Source organism: Drosophila sechellia, chromosome 3R (genome assembly GCF_004382195.2).
Source record: "Drosophila sechellia strain sech25 chromosome 3R, ASM438219v1, whole genome shotgun sequence".
NCBI classification, from domain to species: domain Eukaryota; kingdom Metazoa; phylum Arthropoda; class Insecta; order Diptera; family Drosophilidae; genus Drosophila; species Drosophila sechellia.
The window spans coordinates 4,311,702-4,330,750 of NC_045952.1; the positions used below are offsets into that span (position 1 = coordinate 4,311,702).

General features: G+C 41.8%; 1 protein-coding gene across 1 annotated transcript; it reads left to right on the top strand.

The window, feature by feature from the left end:
- The first annotated feature begins 4,081 nt into the window (after positions 1-4,081).
- LOC6613945 (ras-like protein family member 10B) lies at positions 4,082-19,015 on the top strand. Its single transcript, XM_032720480.1, is given in 6 exon segments — positions 4,082-4,610; positions 9,495-9,617; positions 15,139-15,252; positions 15,313-15,426; positions 15,804-15,871; positions 15,940-19,015. Coding segments are annotated over 6 exon segments (939 nt in total). The 5' UTR covers positions 4,082-4,256; the 3' UTR covers positions 16,106-19,015.
- The last annotated feature ends 34 nt before the right edge of the window (positions 19,016-19,049 follow it).

Here is a 19,049-nt window from a genome sequence, read left to right on the forward strand (position 1 = left end):
CATGCAAATTATCCTTCCTAACTCATTTTCTGGTTTTACAGAAAAAGGATATTACTATTGTGGACGCTACAAACACCACTACATACTCATATTCAGTTAATTAGTTAGATTTCTAAATATTCGATAAGTAACCTTAGTTGAATATTTCGATTAGTTACATTTCAAAATATTATCCCTAACTAATTGGATTGGATGAGTACTTTTGACCTCAATCTTAACCACGTGTAAATGACGAAACCTTTCCTAGCTCTATATAGTTATGTAATCATGTGCAGACTATATCAATCTGCAGATTAGATTTCTAAATAGTACATAAATACTTTAAAATATTAAAAACCATCGATTATAGTTTCAACTTGACCTTATTGATGTGCGACATGATCTCATTGGAATTCGCGTCGGGGAATCCCTGTTAGCCCGTGTGGACACACTTAACAAAGGAGAAATCCGAGTCCAGGGAAGCTTCCACTATCTGCCTTTCTTGCCCCCAGCATGTATGCATGTGTGCGAGTGTGCGGTTGTGCGGGTGTGCGGGTGTGCGGGTGTGCGGGTGTGCGTGTGTGTGAATAAACTTCCGCTGCGCTATGCGCTTTGGCGGTGGTGTTGGTGATGATGGCGCTGCCATCGTTTCCGCTGCGCTGGCTTAGATGTTGCCCCGTTAAGCAGTCGGCACAGCACGTGACGGGGGATCAAGGATGTGGATGGGGGACGAGGATGGGACCCAGATGCTGAGTCTCCGGGCTCAGATTCCTTGGCATCCCTCATCGCAGCTCCACGGGCGATGGCGTTTATTAAGCGCATATAATCGTAAAAAAATTAGCTTGTATGAAATACGCACTGAAACTTGCGTTTAGCTGGCAGGGTGGAACGTGATAAAGGGGGCGGTATTGGAGCGCCGTACTTAAAATGCAAATGACATAAGGCGTAGTGCCTTTCCAGGGAGTCGAGTCATCGCTTTGTACCCATCTCCAGCGTCCCTTCCTGGAGATTCACTTAAGCGTTTTGATTAAACGCCCTGCTTTGCTTTATTCTCGTCATAATTTGAATTAATGTCGGAGCTTAGGGCGCAAATTGCTTTGTTTAGCTAGTTTTGAATGGATTAGGTAACCAATGGCAGGAGCGAAGCCGATGCTTTTAATTAAGAAAGGGGTGGCAATCCATTAGTGTCCCTTTTCGGATGGCAGACTGTAGCCCCAATTAGAGGTACAGCTGTCTTATAAACAGATGAAAGCTCCTAGATATCCAATGAGCAGCTCACTCTCGCTTTTTTGTGAGCCGAAATGTGTGAAAATGTTTCCAGTTCGCGAACACGCACCAAAATCAATATCCGCCTAGACCTGTCATTCGCTACCTGCATTTCATTTCCGCCTGTCGACGGGACACATCCTCATATGCAGATTTACACGTCCTTGGTGGCACCCGTCTTCTGCAGGTTCAGTTTTCTAGTCGTCAAATGCTGCAGGATGTTGCCCCAACTAGTTGGAGGAATGGAATCCAAGGGTAGTTCCTTTTGCAGTTCCTGTCATTACTTTTATTATTCGTTTTATCCAACTAGTGGACTTACTGAGCAGCTGAGTCTAAAAGGCCGTCTTTAAATTGGCTAGAATTTGTAATTGATTGTCTGCCGTTAACGCTTGATTCAGTGCATTTAAGGGGGAAGGAGAAAAGCTGGTCGAGAAACAACTGTAGCAAGTAGCTGTGCAAACAATAAATAAACCTATAAAATTTTAGTGGCACGTCGCATAAAAAGCTCTGTGCACAAAAGACGAGGTGGGGCTTAAAACAAAGCCGGGGCGGACTGCCTCAAATGGTCGGAAGTCGAACTCGGACTCGGAATCGGAAAAGTCGGAAAACTCGGGGCGAACAGGTTGCGAGAGCCTGTCGGCACAAAGACGCAGGAAATTTTCGAGTGGGAGGAAGGCTAAAAGCATTACGTTACACACAGCTCGAATATATACACAGTAACTGGGCTACAATTGTCTGGCATCGTAACCGCGACTGAGGATGAAGATAGGGATGAGGACGTGGCCAGAGCCTTGGAGTGTTGCCAAAAGTGGAAAGTTTTCAATTGCCAGGATTTGTGTCTCCGGGCCATGCCACGCCCACTCACCTCGGCCTACACAACCACCTTAGCCCAAGGCACTTGTTTACGTACTTCGACGCTCGCCGAGAGCGTATCAATCAACTGGGCCACGGGGCGTATGAATTGGGTCTTGAGATCGGAGACAAAAGGCAACCCACTCCGTTCCGAGTGCCATAACATGCCCGGCCAATGTGTTGTTTTCCAAATTAAATTTACTCCGGCCTCCAGAATCTAATCAAAGTGCTAGCCTGCAGGGCTGCCATCATGAATCGATGGTTCGATGGCAAAATAACTTTCCTATTCACGAGGAATATGCAAATACACAACTAGTTCAGGGAATCTTGAATCCGTGTGGCCTCTCCAAGGCCATCAACGCTTTCCCCAACCTTCGAGGCATTGAAATGGTATTTTTGCATCTTAAATTCTCCAAAAAAAGAATCTTTAGGAATATAGTAATAACATGACCTCTTGTTACTCCTATATTTATTTAGGATTACGTGTTATTAAATCCATGTTGGTTTTGATATCTATATGAGTCACTCAGTTTTCGTCGATTTTTTTGAAAAAGAATAACCATTTTAAAGCAAGTAAGACCATTTTAAATACATGTACATAACTTTGAAAGAGGGCACCATATCACTTATGGGTAGTAGTGGGATTGAATTACTGACAGTTGAGTGGGACACAGCACCATCCTGCAATATTTAGACAATTTAAATCCATAGAGATATACTCTGAATTGCACATAAGGTATCAACCATTCGACTCACAGTGCTCAGCCTCGAAAACGCTTCTAAGCGACGGTCTGCTTGTGTGGGCGCCGCTTAAGACGCTCTCAATCATATCAGATCAAATCAGCCGGCTCGGCATCCGTGCTCCTGGCATCCCGGCATCCTGGCATCCCCACAACAATCCACAATACGGCTCCAGTTAGTTGTGGGCGTCGCCTCGATGACGCATGGTTTTGGGAAAGGTGACTGACTGGGAAGGGATCCGACGAAGGATGTGGGCGTTGGGCGGATGCGAATACGGATGCGGAGCCTGATGCTGATTCTTATGGAGATGTGGCCTATAAATACGCCACGGATGCGATGGCGATGGCTAGGGCTGTCTGGCATTTTTAGCACCCTGGCACCACACACATCGCTGCGGGCATATTTTGTGGTTATTAAATTTATTAAGTTTCCCTGCTCCGAGTGATGATGGATAATGGATGAAGCTGTTGGCAGATGTCTAACTAATTAAGAGTAGACGCAAAATGCTGTGGCTGATTAAAAGCACAGCGCGGCTTCTCTGCAACTTAAACTGACTTTAACAAGCGTGAAAAACGCAAAACTCCAAACTTTTCCAATTATAAATCTGTTCTCGTGTAATTTACAAGCGGTCCACCCTAAACGAAAAAAAATACTGCGGACAGAGAACAGAATTGGAAAACATTTTTCACGCCCCACTTGCCGTTATCCTCAATTTCCAAAAAATAGGCAGTACGAATTGGCGCCCTTGGCAGAAGCGAGAGCCAGAAATCAACTTCCGTTGTGCAGCGGAAGTGAAATGTGAAATTTGAAATTTATTATTGGCAATGCAAAGAGACCCCAAGGAGAAACACGCAAAATAAAAAAAATCGAGAAGGAGGCGATGGGCGGGGGCCCAAACAATATTTATGTTATTAAACTGAAATCAATGTGCAATATCCGCTGGCGACTCAATAAATTTAGTCGGCCGAATTCGAGCTGATTGCCACGAAATCATTGTGCGATTTTTTTCAGTAACTTTTCCAATTTATTTTGTGCCATTGATTTGTTTTCATTTCTGTGTAGCTGTCAGATAGCCTGAGAACACCACTTAAATTATAATTTTACGACCCATCCTGCGATTCATCCACTCAAAATTGATGTCCTGCGGATAATGGCTATGCTTGAGATAGGAGTCAAATGAATAATCGTTTAATCAGTTTATAGATACTAACCAATTTTATGCATGTTCTGCTTTTTCAGAAAACAAAAACGAACCATCTAGCACTATCACAAAACTGCAATATAATTTCAAACCTGCTGGCTTCGCTTCCACCCAAACCGTGTCCTTACATCCCAAAAGATCCAATAATTCCGGCAAGCTGGCGTCGTTTAAGCAGAAGAATAACAATAACACCATTAGCAATTACAACAACAATATAATGTGGAGTAGTACTATATCGCCAACCAACTCTAAGAAACTGTTGATCGGAAGCACACGAAGCGTTGATTATGTCGGTGATAGTGCGAGGACAGCAGCAGGCAATATCAAAACAGGAGCAGCAGCAGCCGCAGGAGCCAAAGGATCAAAAGCCAAAGCCACCGCCATCGCAGCCACCACAGCCACAGCCCCCACAACCAAGATCTCAATCGAAATGGAGCTCCACATACAGAACAAGTTCATCTCGGCATAGCGCATCACTCTGGAGGGTGGTGCGGAGCCGCCATGGCTGCAGGGCCCCCTTAAAGCCGCGTTTTTGGGGGCTACTGGGGTCGGCAAAACAAGCATACTACAGGTGAGTCCAAATACAATACTGAAAATACGGAAAATATTGAAAAATCGGTCATATATATAGTTTCTATGGCGAATTAATGTCCTTCAGACGAAGGAAAAGCTAAAAGTTCCATGGGGTTAAGATAATCCTAAATGATAGCTCTTAACTGTTTGATAGGGTGTTCACACTTGACACTTCTCAAGGCCTTTCAGTTTGCAGTGCGTAAGTCGCATAATTGGTCGTGGTACGATTAAGCTATATACTAAGCAATACATAAATAAATAAACCATTCTGCGATTTACAATTAGGAGAAGATTTGCGAGCTGACATCATTTAAAACCCAAAAGTTATTGTTTTTTCCTCATTTCAATAGTTGCTAGAGCTAATAATATATCCACACAATATAAAATCAATTTACCACAGCCGTCTGATGTAATTAATACGGAATTTGCCAATGATAATTTAAATGTTTGCTAAGTGCGACTCAGTGCTGAAAGCAATTAAAACATTGCTTGCAATCCAATTCAATCAACGACCCATTGAAGGCGTCCTTGTTGACCGCTCGCATTAATCAGTTGCTCCATAATAAATAGCATTTTCAATTAACACAATTCCCGATTAAAGTTGCCCCAATGCGCACAAAACGTTAAAGGGCGTGGGGTGTGCGGGGGATGCACAGGATGCAAGCGCTGCACTTTTGATGCCCCAACTTGGACTTAAATTATTAAAGGGCCACGGGCGACGCCGTGGAAAGCTGAAAAGTTTAGGGGCAAACTTTTTAATAGACCATCCCACGACAGCTGGCCCTCATCGACGGTGTTTAGCGCACTATCTACCTACACTGTGCATAGGTCCCACAGCCACCTCCATCCAGGACCCACATCCTTCCCAGCTCACCTCCTCCCCCTCCCGATCCGCTAATTGCATTTGTGTGCGTGTGGGAGCCCCGTTAATTTGATTTGCGCTTCGCATCGCGTCGCATCGTATCTTTTGTGGTTTATCTTTTGTAATTAGACAATGGCAAGGCACAAAGCTTGAATGCCTCACATGTGCTCACCGTGCCTGCCTGCCTGCCTGCTGTGGCGGAGTCCATCAGCAATGGTGGTCACCGTATGTTCTAAGTTAGGAAAAGTAAAAATCACTAGAATTTATCTGTTAGCTTAACTAACAAGTTTAATCAGGAACTGTTCATTTAACAATTTATTTGATGTACTGTTAAATTAAAAACTTTATTAAAATTCTTTTAAAACAAAAAAAGGATTTATTTGTGTTTTCCCAGTATTAAAGGAGCGAGAACACTATAGTCGAGTGCTATGACTATTAGCTATCCGTCACTAAGCTAATGGAAGAATGCGAAACAGAGAATGATATATGCAGCAGAACGAGTTTTGTAGCAATCAGACTAGGGAAAAGATCCTGATTGAGAATAAAAATACTTTATAGGCTCGTTACCCTTCCTCCTTTATTGCATACAGTTTAATTCTACGATAAAAAAGAAATTTATAAACAGGTTTAAGCCTTCTGACAATTTTAATTAAATGTACTAAACAAAAAATTAAACATTCATTTGATTCGAGTTTAATTAAGCAGCAACAGTAAACAACAAGTTTTTCAATTTAACCCAGACAAAGTAAAATAAATTCGATTCTGTTTACCTTTTGCTAAGTGCCAGTCTCGATGATTACCATTCCCAAAAACACTGTGCTTTGATAAATAACTAGGAATGCATCGAATTTCCCACTTAAGTATCTGTCAGCGAATACTCTTGGAAGTATATTTCAGAAAAAAGGTTATAGAAACATATTTCAAAATATCGATTAATTAAGTTTTATAAAATGTTATTTTTTCGCAGCCACTAGGTTTTTGGCATACTTTTGGAATTTTTGTTGGCAAAAAGAGTATTAGCCTCGTTGTGGAAAACGATCTATTTTCCGCCCACTGACGACCTCCACGCCCCCGCTTTTCACCTCTCGCTTGGCAAATTCAATTAACTGCAGTTGGCAGTTGCGAGTTGGCCGCTTTGCCATTTGCTTTCCGCTTTCCCGCTTTTCCCGCTGCGCGGTCCACTATTCCATTATTTTCCATGCATGTGCTTGTGCTATATAGCTGCGTTTAATTTCCACGAATGCGATTGAAAGAGCAGCGTGTATGCATTAGCTTTTAGGATCGCTTGCCTGGGAAACCCAGGAAACCCCCACAGTTTTCCGAAACCAGCGGTTGAACTGCTTTCTCGATTCCCGTTGGGCGGCTTTTATTGCTTGTAATGCGAGATTTGTGCATTTTTATGGCTTTTTAAGCACTGCGAAATCAATTACGTCCTGTTTAATGGCTGTTTGCGGTCAAGCTGGCCAAGGGAATCCTTTTCGGAGCGAGAAGATGTGAATCTCGCACACCAGGCATCCGAAATGTTTATAGACGCGGTAATGTAATAGTCGCGTAAAAACAGAAATGCGAAATCAAATAACATAATTTTTACAACAGGATAAACCAAATCGGTACATTCCGGTACCTTTCAAGTTAAATAAATTTCAAAGGACCTCAGCTCCCTGGATAATCAAAACCTTATTTAAAAATACACGCATTGTTACTTATTTATATTGTATATACTTAGATATTCAAGTTAGAGTTTGAAAGAACAAGGACCTTTGTTTCTTATGGCTTACATGAATTTTCAAATAAATTTCCAAATTTTCAAATAAAGTTGGCTAATTCCAGCAGATAAAAGGGAGAAATAAAACGCAGTGCATCATATCAATAAAGCGTGAGCCATGAATATCTATTAGGGTACATTTAGAAAAGCAGCTCGGATCCCCGGCGAGCTTATTTATGTGGCAGATAATGTACCGCTTTTTATGGGGCAGCCAGAGCAAGGAGCATAAAGAGGCGCAAAGCTACGAGGCCCCAACGACCTCAGCAGTTTGGGGCAAGGTGCATGGAGCACGGAATACGAAGCACGGAGCTCAAAACTGGGACATGGAAACGGGACCTGGAGACCACGGAGCCAGCCGACCATCAATGTCATTTCTTATTCAATTACCAGTTCAATAAAAATAAAACTCAATGACGTTGACACATAAAAGCGACGCGATGCGAATCGATGTCTGACCCCTTTGCCACGCCCCCCGCCCTCGAGTTCAGTGTGGGGAAGAGCCTGTGTCTGTGCAGCGTGTGATTTGAAAAAGAATGCGCCAAAGTCATTCCCCTTGTAGGCCAGCCAGCGTTGGCATCTTCGCTCTCTTTCTCCCACTTCCGCTTCCGGTGGCCTTGCTACTTCGCTACTTTGCTGGCTTGCCGCTTCCTTTTTGGTGGCCGTAATTGAATATAGTGCGCATAAATTGCATCTGATTTCATTGCAGCGACAACAATGGGTGCTCTGATTGGCAGCCAAGAATTTGCCTTTTTATTAGACGAACGAGCGGGAATCGCTCCCTTTTGCTTGACTTTCGTATTAGCCATGCCTCGAGCAGGAACACTGAGAAACACATTTCATATGTTGATCAGTCGATGGTTTTCAAGGAACCTATGAACTTCAATCCATTCCATAACTTCTTGAAGCGACAAGGCGTCAAAATTGATGGGAGTGAGTCGAGTGGCAAAAAATGACACCCTTGCAGTTCTCTGATTGATACCCCTTGTGAGTCCAGCATCCACATCCAACCGGCCACATTCGCAAGCATCCCAGACCGACTTCCTCATTGTGACATTTCCACGCTTTCATTATCAAACGTCTTTTTACAAACTGTATTTTATGGGTCCGATGGCCTCAGCTTTATTTTTAAGACTCTGCGATTCGCCATCCCAATTCCGAATCCCAGAGTAAAGGCCCAATAAGGGAGTTAGTAAAAGAAAAGGCCGCGGGTTAAGAGGGTCATTACCACAACGGCGCCAAGCGAAATCCAAAATAGTCGCGCTTGTGCGTTATGAGCATTGGATTGGAGTTATGGCTCCTTACTGAGGCTCAAAAGAGCTGGCGACACTCATCATTGGGTATCTCTAAATATATAAACAAATTAAAGCGAAAGTTGGGCATATCTTGAATTTGATTGTAAGTTCAGCATGAAAAATGAAATGATTAAGACAATCCAATGTTTATATATAGCTAACGACCATATACTCATGTATATTTAAATATAACACCTTATAATTAAAACAGAAAGGAAAATGATATTTTTATTCTTTTCCGATTATAAAAGTCCGTTCCGAAAATAGAATGAAGACTTTTGGGCAAAGTTCAATAGAAAAATGACTATAAAAAGAGTTCCTATATACATATGAATATATAATAATATAAATATAACTAAATTAAAAAGTATAATCTTTCTGTAGCCTTTATTAAGTTTACAACGACTGTCTACAGCTCTCAAATATATAAAATGTAATTATTACATGTTTATTTGAGTTATATCCTTAGCTGACCCGATTCAAAGCCTTGTTTAATTACACTTCTCTAAGCTCAATTCTACGCTTCGGCAGAAACACAGCTCATATAACCATTACCAAACACTCGTGTGCAGTTTGTTTGCCATTTTAAGTACTTTTTATGATTACATGGGGAACGTAAAATCCAAAGCATACATTTAAGCGCTTACAATTTTAATAAGCTAAAAATGTCCATGAAAAATGTGTGGCTGTTTTCGTGTGTTTTGCCGGCCAAAGGACCTCATGCAAACGCTCGGAGCGCATATTTAAAATGTTGGCTCGGCAAAGAAAGCATAAAAGCAAGAATCGTGTGCACTGCAAAGGAAATTGGAAAATATTAGTTTGGTTTTCACTGGGGCAGAGTGCTTTTATGGAGTCAAAGGATTTGGCAATGGAAACAATATTTTAATATAATTTAATATTTAATATTTATAATTTAACATTAATAATACCTAACTGACTCCGCTCTTTCGTGCTTGCTTACAGCAATTTTTCTACCATGACTTTCCCAGGACTCATCAGACGACAACTCATCGCAAGATCTACAAAAACTGTCTGGTCTGCGACACCTGCATACGTGAGCTGATGGTACTGGACGTTCCTCCCCAGGTGAGTTAGCACCTGCCACCTGGCTGGCCCGGATCTGCCATAAATCCACCCTCCCAGCCACAGCCCTTGCCGCCATTTCCAACTTTCCATAATTCAGTTAAAAGTTTCTCCACTGTCACAGCGTGGCTGTGGTGAGGCGTTTTCTAAAAATATGTACTAACTATTTTTATGCAATTTTCCGGCAAATTTCATGCTGCTGATATATTAGAAAATGCTCCCCAAGGCCATAATAAATTGCTAAATAATCTAAATTGCCACACAGACCCACAGCCTACACCTACTGCAATCCTGCGCCTTTCCTCGCCTACTGGAAATATTAACCCGAGGATAATTTTAGTCCTTCTGCGAGGATGTTTTCTTCTGACTCAGCCTGCTGTCAGTGTTGTCTAGACTCGAGCTGGCACCTTTATTTACTTGCCCAACAGTTTACAACCACATTTTAACTTGTTAGATGAGGTTCTGCACTTTTTGTGAGCTTTTGCAAATTGAAAGAGGCGTGTCGGAAAGGAAAAATGTGTGCTGACAACTTGGGAGGATAATATAGAAGTTTACTATAAGAATGATATTCCACCTAAGCTAGACAAGTGGGCTCTATCATAGGGTACAAGATATTCGGACTATAAAATAAAGCAAAATGGAGCAGCCACAACAGGAAATGACTCATCTTTTGACATCAGCTCGGGAAAGTATCTTGTGGGTTTAGGTTGTTCTATGCTACGGATTTGTCCATATCACTTAAGGGTTAAAATTCGTAACAAATTACCTACTTTTCAGTCTGAATATGTGATTTCATTTATCACATTTTATTTATTTACAAGGGATGTTAAGGTGAAGCAGTTTAATAGGAGATTAAAATGATTTTCCTAAACCCCAATTAATAGCTTTAATTATCTGTTATAATATTAATTTAAAGCTTTCAATCCAGCTTGCAGTATTCATCTATTCAATGCAGTGAAATTTTATGCAAGATGGTTTTTGTAATTCAGAAGATCCACGGCTCAACACGCTTTCAATATTTCACACTCTTTTATGCAAAAATATTACGAAACCAGCACGTGCTGTTGACCATATCAAAGCCCCTCTGTATTTTCCTATTAAAGTGGCAGGCTGAATAATTTATAATAATAGCCAACAGAGGGTATATTCAGGTGCATCGTTACGACGATATCTGGATATTATCAATTGTTAACTACTTTGTGGCCAAATTAGCCCCGAACAACAATATTACAAAATGATGGCTGGCCATAAAGACTGGCCCTATGTAAATATTTTCGTCCGTTTATCTGCCAAATTCAGTTGGCCATTTAAAATATCCCCAAGGTTGGGTTGCTCCAACTCCCAGTTTATACTTCCGACTTCCTTTCGCTTGGTTCCATGACTTGGCCAAGGACTTTGGCAATTAGGGAGTAGTTTCGCCAAGCCACAAATAGCAAACGGACAACGAAAATGGGCAAAATGATTTCACACTGTCTTACATATCACTACCAGGACATCCTCGCACCACCAGTTTTTGTCCATCGGTCTGCCACGTTTAACTATCATAAAATATTTATGGAACACACTCCGACCAAGGCCAGTTGCGGTTTGGCTTCCTTCCTCGGGCCATCTAGGATATGCAAAGCACGAGCTGCCGAGTAAAAAGAGGATTTCTCTGGGATTGCTAAAGAGTATAGTGAGTCCTTGAAGAGCAGCTCACTGAAATAGAGCACAAAATAGAGATCAAAACTTAAGATGGCAATTATTTAAATGATTCTTTTATCTGTACATTTAATCTTTAATTAAATGTACCTAAATCCTAGTGGAATTGAACTCTACATATGATATCGATCCAGTTAATATTGCCTGTTATTCTGCATATGTACCTATGTACATCGGTTAAGCCATCACTTTGCTTTGTTCCGCGGTTGAATACATTTGGGCCAGTCGTTGATCTAGCAAATCGAGAACTGGGCCAAGTGTGTGCTCGGCTTACAAAGTCGCCAAAGGATATGGCCCGGGGAGGATGCTGTGGCAACGCCATGGAACCCATCCCCTCCAGTTCCCCCGGATTCGTGGGTGAGCAGGGGGATGAGGAGGAGGAATTGAAATGGCAAGCGGAGCAAAAGAGTTGACAAGCGAGCGTCGGGCAGCCAGCCAACCGCATCCATTGTCATACTCGTATTAACTACGTGCCGAGCGAACCATACCGCCCCCTTTTCGACAGTTCGCCGCCCATGCCGCCATGCCGCCCCTCGATGCTTTTCAACTTATTCATGTCCATTTTGGCGTGAATTTGTTTTCGAGCAGAGCTTTTTGCCCCCCTTTTTGTTACACTCTTTGTTGTTCATCCATTGTGCTGACCAAATGGCTGACTGTTGTCTAAAAGCGGGCCAACAGGGTTTTTTTCTGGCCAGGACTGGGAGCAGGCTGGGAGCCTTCACTCCGCTGTCGCCTGTTTATTGTGCGGAATTTTTCATCGTCAAGTGCACTGCCTGGTAGTCATAACTCAAAGTCCACCTTAATGGTTTCCACTTGTACAAACAGCATTTATTTTCCAACGGATTTTCGCTCATATTCATCAGTGCCACGGGGAGAACAGGTGTTTTTCTTCCTGCTTCTGTATCTGGCTCTGTGTGGCTGTGCGAAGTGGAGGCCATTTGGTTGGTCATTGTTCCCTTCGCTGCTCAGAGCCACACTTCAAATGACAATCTGGGGAAGTGGCTAACACTGGCTAACAGGCCTATGGGAATTAGTGGGCGGGGGGGAGGACCAAACCTCTCACAAAGTAAATCACACTTGACAAATTATAGAGCACGATTTTATAGTTAATATACAGTCCGTGGTATTCTCAGAATCTTAATGAGCTTATTAGAAAATCATTGCCTTTATATGGTTTTTACAACTTTCAATTTTGGTCAACTCGAAATCACCGATGGCACTACACTAAATTCTAAAGACTAGAATCGAGCAGGATAATAATAATAATATTAGAGAGATTTTTTAAAATTCAATTAGCCAGGATATAACAAATATTAAGTTAGTATCTATTTAGTTTAGGGATAGGAACTGCGATATTAATAATTTATGCTTATTAGCAAAGCTATCTTGAGCCACAATCTCGATTGTTCAACTATCTATATTACATGCACTATATGATTTCTAGATAGTTTTTTGTGAGTGTCATTCAATGGTATAGAATCGATCTAGCCCATTCAGTTATGAAACTCATTACCTAGCTACTCCCTTATTGAACTTTTGGGGTTGGAGTTAATAACTAAAAAAATCAATCGAACCTGCTTACCCAGATATTCTGACTGATAAGAACCAGGAGGCAAGCAGGTCGCCAGCCAGACGGGAGATGGAGCTTATTAGCTCGATGCCCTCCAAGTCCCTCATGTGACCCATCCATCCATCTATCCATCGTGGATCGAATCCAAGAGGGCGGCAATTACAGCAGTTACAGCAATTACAACTGGGCCAGCAGCAGACGTCGAGAATCCTGGCTAAGGAGCTGCTCGCATTTCAAGCCAGCTCCCGAAGCAGCCCGTTAATTAACAAAGCAACAATAATCACAATGGACCCACCGAGGAGCGAAGGAAGCGCAAATTAAATGAAATTTAATCAAAAACGTAAATCTAGCTAAGTTACTGCCCGACGGGAGTGGCGTCTGTCTGACTGTCTGTCTGCCAGGCGGAGTGACACCACACCCGTGCCCAGAAGGTTGCGAGGGGGAAGAACCAAGGAGCTGGGGAGCTGAAGAGCTGAGGAGCTGACAAGCCAAAGGACCAGACGCAAAGGCGCCAAGGAATGCGGACCCACAAGCTGTCCGTCCGTGCAAGGGGTCGGGAAGCGGGTTATGGAATCCAAGGGTTGGCACTGGTGGTGCACACTGATGTGCCTGAAATATAAGCTAAACAACGGGCATTGACTACAGGGATTTTAAATTCATGCCAAATGAGCATTTACAAATTAAATGCTTTTCTGTTACATATTTCCTTTGGTAAATGAAATATTTAAAGTGTGAGAAATTATATTTTTCCTGACTTTAAGCTCCTGTATCCCGCTGAAATGGAAAACAGCTGGTAGTCAGCACTAGATTTTCCACTAGATTGTTGTTCCTCCAAAATGTATCGACTCCTGTTCTCTTCTAGGCGGCAGTTGACTTTTGTTTGCTTCTGAAGCGCTGCGACGTAAATTTAATTATAACGTTTACCTACTGTCTTTCCACCTCCTTTCAACCTTCTTTCCACCCAAATCCTGGTCATTAGTGCCCGGAGTGGAAAATGTGGCCACCTGCCTGCGGTGGAAAACTGCCTGCTGATTTGCGATCCGACGCCTCTGCGCTTTAAGGGATCAGCCGTTTCGCCAGCTGCTCGAGATTTATTTATGGCAGTCGAATAAAATGAAACCTCTTAAAAATATTAACAATGTTGTTTTTGTTTTGTATTCCAAAGGGAATTATCAGTTGTTTAGATGTCTATGTAAACAAGTTACCTAGCCAGGCGGAAAATACATATATTACTTTTTTAACGGATTGCTGTATACTATAAGCATATAAAAAATCAGAAAAGTTAACATATAAGATAAGATATATATAGATAAGAACTAAAGTTTCACATGGAACCCAATTACCTCAATTCATACGAGTAACTCTTATGCTCTGTGTAAATAGTATGTATAGTACAATGTATTTCTTTAGTTGGCAACTAGTAATCAACACATTTTAATGCACTAATTGGCCAAGCATTATTCACTGCCAACTGTCCATTAATCTGAAGTGTAACTGCTCCGGATTTGTGCCTTTGAGCTTTGTCCTTTGATATTCAGCGGCTTTTAAAGGGAAAATCAGCTTGGAGAAGGGCGGACGAGCTAGTGAATCCAATTACCAATGCAGCGGTTTCTCCAGCTGAAATGCGACTGCTGTGGGCAGTAAAGATTGCTGAAGCCACAAGAGTGGTCAGCCAAGTCCTAAATAAATAAGATAAAGCGGCGGAAAAGTGTGTGCTCAGTGCACTTTTCAGTGCACTTTGCTCCAGACAAATTCTCTGCGAGTCCAACTAAAGTGGATGAATTAATGGCTGAACTTTGGGCAAATTTGGTTCTTGCGCAGTAGTTTTGGGACTAACTTACATAAGTACTATAATATATTAATTTTAAAGTAACTAAGTTAAGGTGGCCTAAATCCAAACCAAAAACCAAGCAAAAGCGATGATGACCATGGCAAATAGTACCTTGTAGTGGGCTGATTGGCATTTGGCAATAAGGAATTCGGCATCCCACCCATTCCCATCCATATTCATGTCATATTTATGCCAGTTGTGAGCCCTCGTTAAATGCCATAAACTCTTTTCCCAATTTCATATTTGCTTTTCATACGCGTGCCAAAATAATGCGAAACGGAAACAACTCAACCGTGTGGACACATGTGCCTGTTTGTTTATTTGTTTGTTTGTTTGCCCGTTTGTTTGCGGAAATATGCTGATATAAAACCAACAATCGCTCAATTGGCACGGCCATCGCAATCGCAATGGCAATCCGCCAGAAGCGATTTCCGGCTGACAACTTCGCCGAGTGGAACAACGGACATCCGCTGGGGCTGCGAACGGTGCACGCCTATGTCTTGGTCTACGACATGGGCAACTTGGAGACCTTTCAAGTGAGATCCATTTCTCCATATAACTCCAACGATATCCCTGACGCTACCATTCCATTCCAGTACTGCCGCTCGATGAGAGATCAGATCCTGGACAGTTTCAGTCATCGTGATTTTAGCATAATTGTGGTCGGCAATAAATTTGACAATGTGACTGAGGCGCAGGCCAACTCGCAGGTGAGTCCCTTTGCTCCTTAGCCATTAGATCACTCAAATCCAAATCCTTGGAGAAGGAAATAGAAATAGTTACTAAAATAAACAGATGTACGTCATGTAATCAGAAAGTATTTTTGATGCTCCTTTAAATAGCGTAACTAAATATAAATGACAATATGAAGTCACTAAATAATAGTAATGTCAATTGTTAAATAACTTTACCTTTAAATAAAGATACATTTTATTGTTTTAAGCGATCTCGAATCCAAGGTAGACAACTAGTAATCATTTAAAGCCCAAAGTTGGCAGCTATTGGTTTTCAAGAGACTTTCACTCAATACCGAATCCTTTCCATTACCGCACACCCATACTCACATCCTGGACTCACGGACTGGCAGGAGCTCAAGGACATTTCCACGCTGGTGCGCAAACATTGGCGCTGCGGCTACGTCGAGTGCTCGGCGCAGTGAGTAATCAAAGGCCACGCTGCCAAACGATATCGATATGTGGCCTAACCTTTGGGGTCTTCCGCAGATATAACTACAAAATCGGAGACGTTTTCCGCGAGCTGATGGGCTGCACCAGTACGGGAGGAGGCGGCGGCGCCGGCGGAGGCGGAGGCATGGCCGGGGTCGGTGGCCTGGTTGGCACTGAGTACTCACAATCAACTAGGAATAAAGGACGCTGTACAATACTGTAGCAAGAGTTGCATAAGTTTTATAAGCAAACGCGCTGATCTGGCGCATTACATCCGAGTGAATTCGTCACAAGACGGTGGTGCAGCTGGGACATGGTGGCGTATACGCAATCTCCAGGGAGGAAGCACAAAGACGACATTGTTGCCCCTTGCCAACGCTTGCTTGCTGATGCATATTTTACCATATATTTTTAGTGGCCACACTCCGCACAGCTTCTCCTTTGTTTGCCATTATTACAACATTTTGTGTTTCCATGGACGCTTTTGCTCTGCTCATTTTAATGGCAGTGGCAATGGCAATGGCAATGGCCACGCCGCACACAGGACACGTTTGGCCAGCACCCAGATCCCGATCCTGACGACAGCTTTTGTGCGTCCGCATTTGCGATTCAATTCAGCGTTCGCTGGCAGGAAGTAAAGTGGCCATGAATATGCAGAGATATCCGCAAAGTGCAGCCACAATGGCCGGCGAAAGTTCGATTCCATTGCGGCCTTGCGGCATCATTATCGTTGTGGTTATTATTTGTGTCGTGGATCGTAAATAGGCAATTAATCCCACCATAATTTACAATACGTTTTATGTACGAACGAATAACCTTGTTATCAAACAAACTAAAGTCGTTTAGGAACTAAAGTAGTCGACCTAAGCTATACACACATATACTTAAACATATATGTATACATTAACGTTGTGATCATTTCAAGAATTAGTTCTTAAGGCACTCCGACCCAGAACGTCGGCCAATGTCAAGTGAAGTGAAGTCAAGTCAAGTCAAGTATCCGTATCCGTATCCGGAACTGGATTACCAGAAATACTTAGCTATAGGACAACGTACGAGTAAGAGCAATTTAATAAATAGTCGTAAGTGTTTGGAGAGCGGTCGAAGGCGGTAAAATCAAACAGTTACAATCATGCCATAAAAATCCTCAAGAGGCCAGCTCCATAATATCCATAATTATTCGCTGCGCAAGTTGCTTGAAATGAATAACCACCCGAATCTGGCATTAAGTTATTGCAATATTATATACAAATAATAGATACTTTACCCATGTTTCGCCATCGAGGAGCCGTGATCCAGAAGCCTTAAGAACCCAGAAGCAAATGCCGCATAGAACACCTTAGAGTAGAGTAAGATTACAACTTGATCGAAGCGCACAAAAAACGAGCATTGTGTTACCATCGCAATCTCGAAATTGTCAGAGCCCAGATTGAATAAAGATCGAAAGCCACATCTGGGTAAAGTAGTAACCATATCGCCCAGCTATTGGGTAGGTGTGGTACTTTATATCCGTACTATACTATCCACTGGCGATCGCCAAGTTAATTAGGTTCTGAGCTGATCTACGAAACACGTACATACCATTCTGATCCCTTTCTTTACCTCAAGAAGACAACTTAAACTACTCAAAAGAAAAGCAATCAAGGCTGACTTTGTACATAGGGATTTCAATGGAAGAACTTGGCGAAAAGCTACGGAAACCGACTTTTACAGCAATATAAGTAAGCTCTAACTGATATTCAAGCTAGATACATAACTGGGCGCACTGCCACATTGGTTCCACTCCCAGTTGAGTGCTCGGCTAGGATTCTAGGAGGTAGCTGAGGTAGCCAGTATCTTGAAACAATTCGACGACATTATTTCAAGGTTAACCAATGCAAATCGATAATAATACGAGGGTACTAGCCCATTATTGTTATACATATTATTATTAATATACATATTTGGGCAGCTTTAAGGGGGGGTAAGGTTTGAAAGGCCAAAATATGGCCACATATAAGGATATTATTTTAATTGCTTGCAACTCTTACGGAGAGTTATTTGAAAAATATAAATTATACCTCGCTTAATGAGAAATTCAGTTTCCTTGTCCTTTTTTCTGATTTTTAATTTCACTTTAAGGTGAAAAATGTTTCCTTTTTTAAATTAGGAAAGAATGTCAAAAACTGTTTGCTGTAGCTTTGTTAGTTTCACGCAATTAATTTCAGAATTATACAGAATTTTTTGAATTATTGAAAAACAAACAAAAAATGGAAAACCTTACCCCCTTTTCAGTGAAGGATAGACCGTCTAAACACTAATGATATTAGCAGCTTACAAGCCGGAATTTTCAACCTGCACCCATTACCGAACTGATCCCAACTTGAGAAATGTGTTTATGACATGCCTCTTTCTAAACTGAAAACCATTCAAAACTTGCATAACTGAAAGCCCGAAATAGACATACTTATATAACATACCTATATATACACATATTTAAATGTAACGATAATTGTACGAGTTTGGTTCAGGTTTTACCTTGGTTTTCAACTTTACGGATTCGTCAAAATGGCTGTTAATTTTTGAGAAATAAAATGCTAACGCAAAACAGTTGAGGGAGTTAGCCGAAATTGTTGAGCAAGGGCAATTGTTGAATTATTTACATTTAAGCAACGCGATGCCTGCGACAGTTTGAAAACAAAAAACAGGAGAATGTAGTGTAGCCAATAAAGTAAAACAAAATAAAGTAAAATATGTACTACGAATCAAATGCTTCAGCCGCTTGTTGTTTGTTCATGCCATTCAAACGTAACTAATTTTAAGTGAGCCGCTAGGTTTAGATAAGTATTACCAAGTGCGTAAGCCGCTCATGATCTCTGTTATTTTTTTTATAATAAAAGGCATGACGCAATGCAAGTAGAAACAAATTGTTAATTGGACAGAATAGCAAGAGCAACGTACCGAACAAAATGTTAAGCAATCGAGTATAAAATGCCGCCGGAAACGGAAGCTGGCAAACTGTACTTAGTGTAGAACGCACAACGATGGTGTATGGTGTGGTGTATGTTCGACGACAACCGTTAGCAAAGTAGAGAACGTTTTTGGAAAATGCGCTCCGGCGCTGATAATAAAAAAAGTGATATATAAAAATTAAGATTGCTGCAAACGTATTTACTTGGGCAGGGGAC